The sequence below is a fragment of the Hippocampus comes genome, unplaced genomic scaffold (genome assembly GCF_001891065.2).
Source record: "Hippocampus comes isolate QL1 unplaced genomic scaffold, H_comes_QL1_v1.1 scaffold168, whole genome shotgun sequence".
NCBI classification, from domain to species: domain Eukaryota; kingdom Metazoa; phylum Chordata; class Actinopteri; order Syngnathiformes; family Syngnathidae; genus Hippocampus; species Hippocampus comes.
Genome location: NW_017805955.1, coordinates 1,221,725 through 1,232,617, shown reverse-complemented (window position 1 = coordinate 1,232,617; position 10,893 = coordinate 1,221,725). Strand labels below are relative to the sequence as shown.

The following is a 10,893-nucleotide window of genomic DNA, read 5'->3' as shown; positions in this document are numbered from 1 at the left end:
ACACGTCCATCACGATCGCCGCCCGTAAGCGGCCCGCTGCCTCCTGCCCGCCGCCGCCACCTGAGTCCCACCCGCACGCGGGGTTCGTACGCAAATGTGCCTTTCAATACTCAGCGTTTTCCGAAAATAATTTTGTCACGTGAACCGTGTAGGATCGGCGCGAACGGGACGCCGTCCTTGGCGGAAGAGGCGAGCGCCAACGCGATTGAAGCGGAGGAGGACGCGTCCCGCCAGCGGTCGGCGGGGGCCCCCGGCGACAGATTTGTCCCACTGAGGCGCTCGTCACCCGCCGTCAGCAGCACGGATGAAGGCGTCGGCCTCTCCGGCCCCCCGCCCAAGCGGGATGAGCGCAGACAGCCGACATCTGCTCGACCTGCACCTGCTCCTCCTCCTCCTCATTATCTTCATCATCTGCCCGTCACAGGCAACGCGATGAGGAGCTACACACCAGAAACGCCAGGTCAGGATCGTCATTGTCATCCTTTTTTCATTTTTTTGCAGACATGATCCAAAGATTTGTATGAAAATATGAAAAGGTCTTTTTTTTTTTAATATTGATTGATTCGATTGGTCTGAATAGAAAAGCAACATTGCAACATGAGTATGAAGCACACGTGACAATTGTCGAAATGTTTGTGGAACACCTTTTCAGTTTTGAAACTTCTTTTTTGCGTTTTGTTTTTTTGTTTTTTAAATTGGTACACACATGAAAAGTCGAGATATTGAGACCCAGAAAAAAAAAAAAACATGTCATTTTGTTGATCAAGTGCGGGACGAGTGCGGCCCTCGCGCATCGGCGGCGGCGGCGGCGCCCGGCCTGCGTCCTTACAAGCCTCGCGGCGCCAACGAACTCTTCTTCATGCCTCACGTCGAAGCCGACGCGTCCTCCTCGTGCACCACCATGGAGAGCTCGCACACGGGTAAGCCGACGCTCGCCCGCTCGCTCGCTCGCCCGGAACGGTCACGTTGTCGCCGAGCAAAGCGTTGAAACGTTTTCTGAGCGGGATCGGCTTTCCAGCCTGGTCCCTTTGCTTCAATGAAATCAACTAGCCCCTTAATCAATTAAAAATTGAGATATTTTAAAAATGATTATTATTAATTTGTCGTGAGTCATTCGTCAGTTGATTTATTATTTAAAAAAAAATAAAAAGTTGTGACCTCAGTAAAACAATGAACCTATTTGCTTTGTTTGGAGTCATTTACTCATTGGAAATATCATAAAAATGCAAATGAATGACTTTAATTCGAAAATATTTTTTTTCCTAGTCTGCGTTTCTACCATGTTTCATAAAAAAAAAAAAACTTGTCATTTTGTTGATCAAGTGCGGGACGAATGCGGCCCTCGTGCATCAGCGGCGGCAGTGGCGGCGCCCGGCCTGCGTCCTTACAAGCCTCGCGGCGCCAACGAACTCTTCTTCATGCCTCACGTCGAAGCCGACGCGTCCTCCTCGTGCACCACCATGGAGAGCTCGCACACGGGTAAGCCGACGCTCGCCCGCTCGCTCGCTCGCCCGGAACGGTCACGTTGTCGCCGAGCAAAGCGTTGAAACGTTTTCTGAGCGGGATCGGCTTTCCAGCCTGGTCCCTTTGCTTCAATGAAATCAACTAGCCCCTTAATCAATTAAAAAAAAAAAAAAAAAAAAAAAGGGGGCGGGGCTTGCGTTTACCTTTGGCAGCTGCCGCTTTGTAACAGGCACCGCTTCATTATTGATGCGCTCCACAAAGGGTGCGAGACCACAAAGCGCCGCGTGTGCGTCCTCAGGTTTGGACGACGCGGTGCCGCCGCTGTTCAGCGCCGAGGTTCTGGGCCGGCAGGATCCGGGCCTGGACCGCGGCGTCGCCATCAAGCACGCCGAGGGCATCTACAGCAAGAGGCGCACACACGCGCCGCTGCTGCTCCCGGGTCAGCTGGCCAGGCCACACGCACATCGTCATCATCGTCGTCCTCTTCCCCCCCTCATAGAGCTGGCGGGGGCCCATTCCCAACGCCTCCATGCAGTCGAACATCCCCCCCCCCCCCCCCCCCCCCCAGCAAATAATGTGTTTATGTGTGCGTTTGTGCTGCCGGCCAACGCTGCGGCCTCAGATCGACGCTTTCCTCATGCGAGTCAGCACGAAGCTCCCACAATGGAGCGCTTTGGTGCGCCGCGGGACAGGAACCGTTTGCCCCCCGGGCTCGCGAGCAGGGAGGCGTGGCTCCTGGAGCAGCTGCAGCGCCTGTCTGATCTCATCCTCACCACCGGGGGCGCCGACGTGCCGCCCGCGCGGACGCTGTACGGCGAGACGGAGCCGCCGAAGGTGCAAACACTTCTTTTCAGGAAACGAATCACATTCTCGAATGTCTTTTTTTTTTTTCTCTAAAATGTCAGTGTTTGTTTTCTGAAGGAAGACGTCTTTGATTTTGGGGGAGAAAATTGGCTCCCTTTTTTTAGCGAGTCAAGTTTTGATTTTAGACGTAATGAAAACAGCGTTGATTTTATTGGAGCGGGAGAACCCCAATTGAACGAGAACAGTCAATTTTCCTTTCAGAAAAAAGCTCATTTGACAAAAATTTTACCCCAAAAATATTTTCCACAAAAGTATATATTTTTTTTCTCTTAAAAACGTTTTTAAAAATCATCCTATGATGGTTTTTTTGTTTTTTTGGGGGGGAAAATTCTCATCCGTTTTTTTTTCTCTCTTCACTTCAATCTCTTATTTTTTAAAAATTGAAAATACCGCTTTTATCTTGGAAGATTACAACTTATTTTTCCCATCTAAAAATCAAAATAGCTTTTCTGATTTTGGTTGCCTCCCGTTTGTCGTTTCCGCACCTTTTCTGCCCCTCTTGGTCGGCAGGCGTGGCCACGGCAGGCGCGCGCCCCCTGCGGCCTTTGTCCGGCCGACAGAGACGAGTCCAGCACCACCACGTCCACGCTGGACACGGACCGCCTCGTCCGGGTCTTCGGTGCCCACCGCATCCAAAGCGCCAAGACCCCCAAAAGCCTTCAAAAGATCTCCAAGTCTTCGGCCCGCCTCCACAAACTCTACGACCACGTGGCCAAGCAACGGGAGCAGTGGGAGGGGCGGGGCTTCAACGGCACGCTATCCGAAACCACGGCCACCGAGGCGTCCAACGTACGTTTGCTGTGTGTCGCTTTCTTCTGAGAAAAAGTCACATTATCGTGAAACTGCATTTTCAGTTTTTTTTCTCTCACTCCCCCCAAAAAAGAGGTGATTTTGGATTTTTCTAGTGTGCCACTAATACTCGGTGGTGCCAAAGTGTTGTTGTGTTGGTGTGACTTGATGTTGCCTTTGGCAGGTGACTGGCGAGTCGTCGTCGACGGGCTCCTTCGCCAAGACGCCTCAGCACACCGCCTCCAAGAAGCTCCTTAGCAGAGGCGTCCAAGCAGGCGAGCAAAAAAAAAAAAAAAACTCAAAAAAGAATTGAACTCTCACCTACTCGGGCTTCTAAGTCATGCTGTGCAAAATTTATACGCAGAAAAAAACAGACTGACTTAAATATTTTTTTTCCCCCTCCAAGGTGACGTTGAGTTCGTGTGCAACGCGACGCGTCTTTGCACACGAGACGTGGGAACCATGTTCCCGCCCCCGGGACGAGCACGAAGGAGCGTGCCCAAAGGTCACGTGACCTCCCTCAAGCACAAGAAGACCCGAACGCCGCCCAGGTTGCCCAAAGGTACGCGCGCGCGTTTCGGTGATTCAGCATTCTCGACAAATCGAGGCTGAGTCCAGAAACTTGAAATGAGTGATACTTTAAAAAGAAAAAAAACAAGTAGATGTAGGCAATTTTCCATAAAAAAAATCAGTATTCTTTTAAAACAGGAATTCCATTTTCTTCAGACTTTTTTTTTTTTTTTTAAGAATTGAAGTCTGATTAGCATAAAGTTGTCGGGGGATTTCCGATTCATTTTTTGGAAGAAAGGAAATAAAAAAATTTGATGAGAAGTTATAATTTTGTTGGAGAATAGCAATTTTTGAAGTGTCTATATTTAAAAAAAAAAAAAAAGTTGCAATTAATTCCACTCCCCTTTCTTTCTAAATTGCGACGGCATCGTCATTGTGCGGCGTTCCAGCGGTGTGGTGGTTCATCCCGCTGGATGACTCGTCCAAGGAGAACCGTCCCGAGGAGCAAGGCGAGGCGGAGGCGGCGCAACCCGGGCCCAGTACCGTTTGGTACGACACCGCGGCCAAAACGGCAAGACAACCTCTCAGGCCGCGACAACAATTTGACGATGACGATGACGACGTCGCCCATCCCGGATCCTCCGCAAGCTGCCACCAAATCACGTCTCTGCAGGTTCAAGTTCACATGTTCGCAAGTACCAAAACAAACAAACAAACATTTCCTCTGGGCCTTTTTTGGACTTGAAAATTCCTTTTGTAAAGTGAAACACACAAAAGGCAGAAGCTTTGGTCTGTCTGAAATGTTGAAAGTTGCAAAATGCTGAAATGCGCTCCGTCTGCAACACTGTTGTTGTGTTTGTGGCGCCCCCTACAGGAAGCTCTCGCCACGCGACGCCCCGACTTCATCTCGCACTCTCGTCAACGCGTTCAAATCTTGAGTGGGCGAAAGATGAACGCGGCACCGCCAGGTCACCGCATCAGTTTTTCAACACGCCTGCTTGAAAATGTTTTTTTCAGCTATTTTCATTTCTGTGCTTACAAAAGCACGTTTGGATAAAAATCTGAAAAGAGGAACAAATTTTACATTCAAACAAAACTTGTTTTGCTTCTCGTTGTGAAACTCTGAATTTTGGTGGCGGTCTGCCTCCGTGAGTGTAATGTGCGGCGTTTTTGTGCGCTTGCAGGCAGCGGCATGCCAAGGAGGGCGGTGCCCAGGAAGGAAATGAAGCAGCGGACCAAACAGTAAGAAAATCCCCCCCCCAGCCCCCTCCAAACATTCGTTTTGGTGTTTCTTTCTTGCCTGCCAAAAGTGTTTTGTGGTTCAGGCTGTACGAAGGACTTCCGGAGGTTCTCCGCAAGTTGGAGATGGAGCGAAGGGACACGCAACTGCGATTAAACAGACTCAACCTGCAGATCTTCAACAAGGTGGATAAATACGACAAAATCAACATCACTCACCAAACGTCCAAATTTCTCACAAAAAAAAAAAAATTGTAAACTTTTTTTCTATGCACAAATGATGTTAAATACAAGCTTTTTTTAATTGAAAGAAATACGTTCTTGAAAAAGTTTTTAGTGCCAAGATTAAGACTAAGTTAAAAAAACAAACAAACAAACAAAACATCGCCCCCATGACGTCTTTCTGTGCCAACTTTATCTTGTATTTGCAGAGAATCACCAAACGTCGCCTGGAGAACCGCAAGGCTGTCCAGTATGAAAACCTCTGGTGATTTTGGCCAATGGATTTTTTTAAAAAACATAACTTGTGACCCTGTCATTCAAAAAAAAAAATTGCAGCATTTATAATAAAATAATACACTTTGAGGAAAGGCTGAGGGTTGACAAGCTACACTTTATTGATCAGCGTCTCGCACACGACACACACAGAAAAACCGCAACATTAAAAGCATCACATTTAAAAACAACAAAAAAATAATTTTAGAGCAGCCACGCAGGAAGGCCAGAGCCGACATTAGAACCGCAAACTTGCTTACCGTGCTGCCTTTCAATTCAATAAATTCCATTTTTTTTCTTACAAAGTGCAAAATGCATGAGGACGTCCGCTTGGATACCTTTCTGTGACTGCTCCGGTGTTACGTGTCGACGACCCTCAGAGCTCAGTGGCCGCTGAGCATTGAGTGTCATCAGTAACACCGGAAGACTCACAGAAAGGCTGTTAGAACAGTAAACTTGATGTATTGTTGCTTTGATGTGCAAACTTAGCTTCAACATAAAAAACAAAATAAATTTTAAAAAAAAATCCACATTTGTAGTGTGGTTTAACAAACACGCACAAGTAGCCAAGTGGAACACGTGCCGCGAAGCCGTCGGGTCTTTTCCGGGTGAGGATGAGGATGAGAAAGCCGAAGAGGAGGCTCAGTTGCGCAAGAGGAGGCCGTGGACATGGCGGAGTTGACTTTGCGTCAGGAGCACGCGGTGGACCTGCTCCTGACCCCGAGGACACGGGACCATCACACGGCCCACCAGCACGCAGGAGGCCCCGTTCTCCTCCTTGGCCTGAAACCCACGCGGCAACATTCGGCGCACTTGGACTCTTGTTTTTGAATGCATTTCAAAACGAAAGATGATGAAAACGTTTTTCAAAAAAAGTTGCAATGACTTTTTTCGAGTTTACGGACTATATACATGACCTATTTGAGCCATTTTGAAGGTCATTTAAGTTTTTGTATGCATGTTGGAGATTTAAAAAAAAACAAAAACAACAAAGAGGGCAAATTGAGTGTACTTGGTGTGTGCTGACCTTGACGAAGGAGGCGGCGGGGAAGGTGGCAAAATCGGACGGCACCCGGGCGCCCGGCTGCTGCTTGACCACGTGTTCGGCCACCTCGCCCTGGCACCAAAGCGCAACATGAGAGAGTGTGTGTCAGTGTGTGCGTGTTGTTTGCATGCGCTCACCTTGAGCCTGTCGAGCGTATCTCGCAGCGACTGCAAACGCGCCGTCTGCTCCAGAAGCTGAGCGCTCGGTGTCACTGCAACCATCAATACTCGAGGTTTGAGCCGCAACTCGTTCAATGCGTTAAGTCAGCTCAATGACATTGAAATTCAAATTAAAACTACGAGAATGACATCAGAACTGGGATTCATATAACCTTTCCCAAAAAAATTGTACCACCAGAACAATAAAAATGAGACAGCTGGGTTTGTTATGCAAATATTAGCAGCGTTTTGTTAGTCCCAAAATTATTATTTTTTTAAATACAACTTGGGGGTAAAAAAACAAACAAACAAAAAAAACTTAAATATGATTACATTTTTTTCCAATAAATAATTGAAAGAAATGCAACTTTTCCCAAAATAAATAAACTTTGACCCAGAAACTCTAATTTACTTTCCAAAAAAAATCATTAGATCTCAAAAAAAAAAAAAGCTTGTTTTGAAAAAAAAATTGACCTTTTCTCAAGCACATAGGACTTGTTCTTCGAAAAATGAAATTCACTGATATGGTCCAAAACTTTTTTGCTGATTTTGACGTTCTTGAAAAGTTGATTTTTATTCTTTTTTTTTTTTTTTTTTAATTAAGTAGAGCCGGAAAGATACAAGTTTAGAAAAATACTCCCCCCACCTCCTTTAAAAATGACCGAGTCTTGTAAAATGACGACGCCACCGAAAATAAGCAATCACGTGACTTACCGGGACATTTGCCAGTGATGTCGACCACTTTGACGTTGGCGCTCATCTGCAGCAGGGTCTCCAGTAGTTGGTCCGTCTTCCTGTAGAGGGCGCCGGAGAGCGGGGCGGGCCTGTCCCCGGACGGCAGCTTGGTGACGCGCAACGGGGGCAGCGCCGCCAGCTGGCTGCGCATCTTCTCCGCCTGCGAGAGAGGCGGCGGACGGCGTTCAGAAGAGCCTTTTGTCGGGCCGGGCGGCCTGCGGCTTTACCTTCAGCCAGTTGTTTTGGTTCTTCAGCTGCTTGATGCAAAGTCGCTGAGCTTCCAGCTGACGCGTCAACAGCGGCGAGTCCACCACCTGGATGCCGGCGCCCGACGCGCACGACAGGCTCGCTGCGGGCGGCGGCACAGCGGGACACGCGTCAATTGTCGAACGGTAATGAGAACAACTCTTCCGATCAAAACAAAAAAAACAAAACACGGAAATATTTGGACTTGGCGGAATGAACAAATACAACTGAAGTCTGGTTAAGATGATTTTCTTGACTGATGAACAACAAAAAAAAAAAAAAAAGGAAAAAGACAAAAGACTTGCATTCAGACTTCCTTTTGCAGTCGTATGATATTTTGGAATGATTTTTTTTCTCTGTAAAATGCATCTTTTTTTTTCCCCTCAACGTGATTGAGGACACACAACTCGAATAAAAAGTTCAGAAGCCTGAAAAACAGAAATGAATTGGCGTGCAAAATGGAAGCGGGTGGCATGCATGTGTTGCATGTCGCTACCTTTTTGCTCCTCTGCACATTTTGTGAGAGAGATTGGGGGGGAGGAAAGGGGACAAACAATTGATGTGAAAAACTGCAGTCCACCCTTCAGCCACAGCAAAATATTGTCCATTTGCAAAATGCCATCGTCATTAATTCAAACGATTTTTTGGGGGGGAAACAAACTATTTTCCGTGGCTTTCCTGATCAGGATATATCTCTGGCCCAATCGTTTTTTTGGGGCGAACGTCGCCTCCTTACCCGGGAGCCCAAGCGGGCCGCTCCCCCGCGGGCTGTCGCCGGCCGTCTTAGCCTGTCCACCGAGGCGCTGCTTGAGCTCGGCCTTCTCGGCCTCCAGCTGGTCGATGTCGGCCTGCAGGGCGTCCATCGTCTCCTCGAAGTCCCTGCGGGCGGACGGCACGGACGGACGGACGGAGTGAGTGAGCCAGGTCGGACGTGAGCGCGGCGCGAGCCCCCGCTGTGATGTCAACTCACTTCTCTTTCTTCTTGAGGAGGTTGTGGGCTTCGTCAAGCAGGGTTTGGATCTTCTCCACGCGCTCGTCGGCGTCTTTGGACGAACTGTCCAGCTTCTTCTCCAACAGGCTCAGCCGCACGTTGGCCTCGCTCAATTCTTCGCCCTGAGGGGGAAAAAAAAAATAAAAGTAAAAAATGTCAGGAGCGTGCTAAAAGCTGGATGACCAGAATTTGGTCAAAGTTCCACGAAGTGGAAGCCGAACCCCCCCCCCCAAAAAAAAAAATGCATTTTTGAAAAACAACAACCTGAGCCCTCCCACGCCACACAAGGAAACAATGTTTTGTTTTGTTTTTTTAAATCAAGATTTTTTTTTTAAACACAAAAGCTGTTTTCTCCATGAGGAAATTTTATATTGTTTCATATTTGTGGGTGCTTTTTATTTTCGCCTTGACGAAATAAAAAGTAGACGCGAGCGTTTGTTGTCACCTTAATCTTGAGCGATTTCTTGAGCTCCTTGATGACCGTCTCCCTGTCTTCCAGCTTCATCCCCAAACCTTCCGCGTCCGTCATTTCCGCGCGGAGCGCTGCCGCCCGCAGCTCGGCGGGAGGCGCGACCTGAAAGGAGAGAAGAAAAAATAAAAAAAGGATCTCACCGGCTCATCCCAAACAGAGAAATGTCCCGAGTTGTCCAGTCAAGTCACCTTCGGGCGAGGCCGCTCGGCGTCGTACTCTCCCTCCTGCATGGCGGTGGCCATCTTGTTCATGGTCGCGATGACGACGCAGCACGACTGCCGCAGACACTCGTACGGGTTCGCGCCCGGATGCCCGTAAATCTGAAGGACAAAAATCACATCTCTATCCAATTGAAGGAACTCTCGTCATTTTTGAGAAGAACGTTTTTGCGGCGCGCTGGACCTGCTCGGCGGCCTTGAAGGCCACGTCCTCCAGCTTGGCGGCCGCCAGCCCCTCCTGCTCGGCCAGCGGCGACATCATCTGCGCGCCGGCCGCCGCCACCTCCTGCAGCAGCGCCACCGCCCACGTCAGCTGCTTGCGGCACTCGCGCAGCGTCTCCGACACCTGCGAGCACACGCGTGTCCGTAAGACCGCTGGCCAGCGGAACAAACTCGGAGGTTCCGGATTCGCCGGCGCGGCGGCTCACACCTGCGGGCCGAAGGCGAGCGCCGAGGGGATGCCGGGCGCGTCGGTGCCGGGCATGCGGCGGCGGATCTTCTTGCAGAACTGCCGCACGTCCCCGCAGGACGTCTCCAGGTCCTTGAGCAGCACGGCCAGCTGGGCCTTCTCCTGGCCGGCGTGCAGGAAGGCCCGCAGGCGGCCCGCCTCCACCCACATGCAGTCCAGCGCGCTCTGCGTGAACTAAGCCACCCCAACGCGGGCGCCGTCAGCGGCAGGAAAGAAATGCCACGTGGGGGTTGGGTTTTTTTTTTTGGGTTTTTTTTTTTGGGGGAGGGGTTGGGGGGGGGGAGTTCTTACTCGGATGTGGTCGGCCAGCTGCATGGTGCAGTCCTCGTCCTGCTCTGACAGGTGGATGCTGTACAGTTGCTGGAATGACACAATGAGAAGAAGACGTTGACCGACATTTAAAAAAAAAAAAAATGCTGATTGTAATACCCTGTCAAGAAACTCTTGCTTCCGTGATCTTTCGTCATCGAAAGCAAAAATTTAAACAATCATTATTACATTTTGTAATTTTAGGGAAAGGGGTCATCACATACCAAGAATAATTTGTGAGTTTACCCCCTCCAAAAAAAAAAATTCTTGGGGGTCAAAATTTTACAAGATCTTCTTCACTGGTTATTTTTTCAAGACAATCTTACGCAATGAATTTGTGATTTTGGAGGGAAGTGATGACATGACAAAAATAAATGTTGATTTTAAAAAAAGTCAAAAGTATGGCAAATACAAGACATCATTTTGAAAATAAACCTGAGAAATTTCAAAGCAGAAAAGTTTTAACAATGCGAGCACCAAATTCTCACTTCAACTTTTGCAAAAGTCAAGACGATGGAAGAATTTCAGTCGAGCGGCCGGCGTCACCTGGTAGTACTTGATGGCCTTGGTGAGCGCCTCCACGTTGACCGTCTCGTCCAGCTGGTCCTTGTGCAGCAACTGGATGAGGAAGTCCAGCGAGCGCTCGTGGACGCTCATCTCCGGGTACAGAGAGCCCATCTTCTTGTACGCCTCCACGCCGCACTCGCACAGCGCTCTGAAGCACACGCGCGCATCGTTTGGAATCACAGATGACGTTTGAATCAATCCTCACAAGACAAACGGCGTGGCCGTCGCATTCAAGTGAAGGAAACGGATTTTCCAGCCCAGGTGGGTGAAAGCGCGCCGCCTCGCTTCCAGTTTGCCGCCACGTACCGCTCGTATTTGTGTA

At 49.1% G+C, this 10,893-nt stretch overlaps 2 protein-coding genes across 2 annotated transcripts in view; one reads left to right on the top strand and one right to left on the bottom strand.

The window, feature by feature from the left end:
* The first annotated feature begins 242 nt into the window (after positions 1 to 242).
* Positions 243 to 5,376, top strand: alms1 (ALMS1 centrosome and basal body associated protein). The gene is made up of 13 exons (XM_019890536.1): positions 243 to 460; positions 768 to 806; positions 1,372 to 1,479; positions 1,763 to 1,903; positions 2,087 to 2,298; positions 2,839 to 3,117; positions 3,302 to 3,392; positions 3,524 to 3,679; positions 4,077 to 4,300; positions 4,502 to 4,595; positions 4,812 to 4,869; positions 4,953 to 5,052; positions 5,298 to 5,376. The coding sequence occupies exons 1-13, from the start codon at positions 433 to 435 to the stop codon at positions 5,355 to 5,357; spliced, it is 1,590 nt and encodes a 529-aa protein (XP_019746095.1). The 5' UTR covers positions 243 to 432; the 3' UTR covers positions 5,358 to 5,376.
* A 46-nt stretch (positions 5,377 to 5,422) lies between these two features.
* The window catches only part of LOC109528176 (dynactin subunit 1-like), a 19,336-nt gene continuing 13,865 nt past the window's right edge, over positions 5,423 to 10,893 (bottom strand). Inside the window, 14 exon segments of the mRNA XM_019890537.1 lie at positions 5,423 to 6,144; positions 6,389 to 6,478; positions 6,544 to 6,617; positions 7,279 to 7,459; positions 7,527 to 7,648; positions 8,042 to 8,053; positions 8,282 to 8,424; positions 8,516 to 8,658; positions 8,982 to 9,110; positions 9,197 to 9,328; positions 9,411 to 9,572; positions 9,657 to 9,869; positions 9,987 to 10,055; positions 10,551 to 10,855. Coding sequence (XP_019746096.1) covers positions 6,004 to 6,144; positions 6,389 to 6,478; positions 6,544 to 6,617; positions 7,279 to 7,459; positions 7,527 to 7,648; positions 8,042 to 8,053; positions 8,282 to 8,424; positions 8,516 to 8,658; positions 8,982 to 9,110; positions 9,197 to 9,328; positions 9,411 to 9,572; positions 9,657 to 9,869; positions 9,987 to 10,055; positions 10,551 to 10,855 — 1,916 coding nt within the window. The 3' untranslated portion in view covers positions 5,423 to 6,003.

What these genes read in the sequence shown, in the direction of transcription:
- alms1 (XM_019890536.1), top strand. Translation starts at nt 433, where the DNA reads ATGAGGAGCTACACACCAGAAACGCCAG. An exon ending in CGGCCACCGAGGCGTCCAAC is followed by an intron (nt 3,118 to 3,301) that starts GTACGTTTGCTG and finishes TGCCTTTGGCAG; the next exon opens with GTGACTGGCGAGTCGTCGTC. An exon ending in GATGAACGCGGCACCGCCAG is followed by an intron (nt 4,596 to 4,811) that starts GTCACCGCATCA and finishes GTGCGCTTGCAG; the next exon opens with GCAGCGGCATGCCAAGGAGG.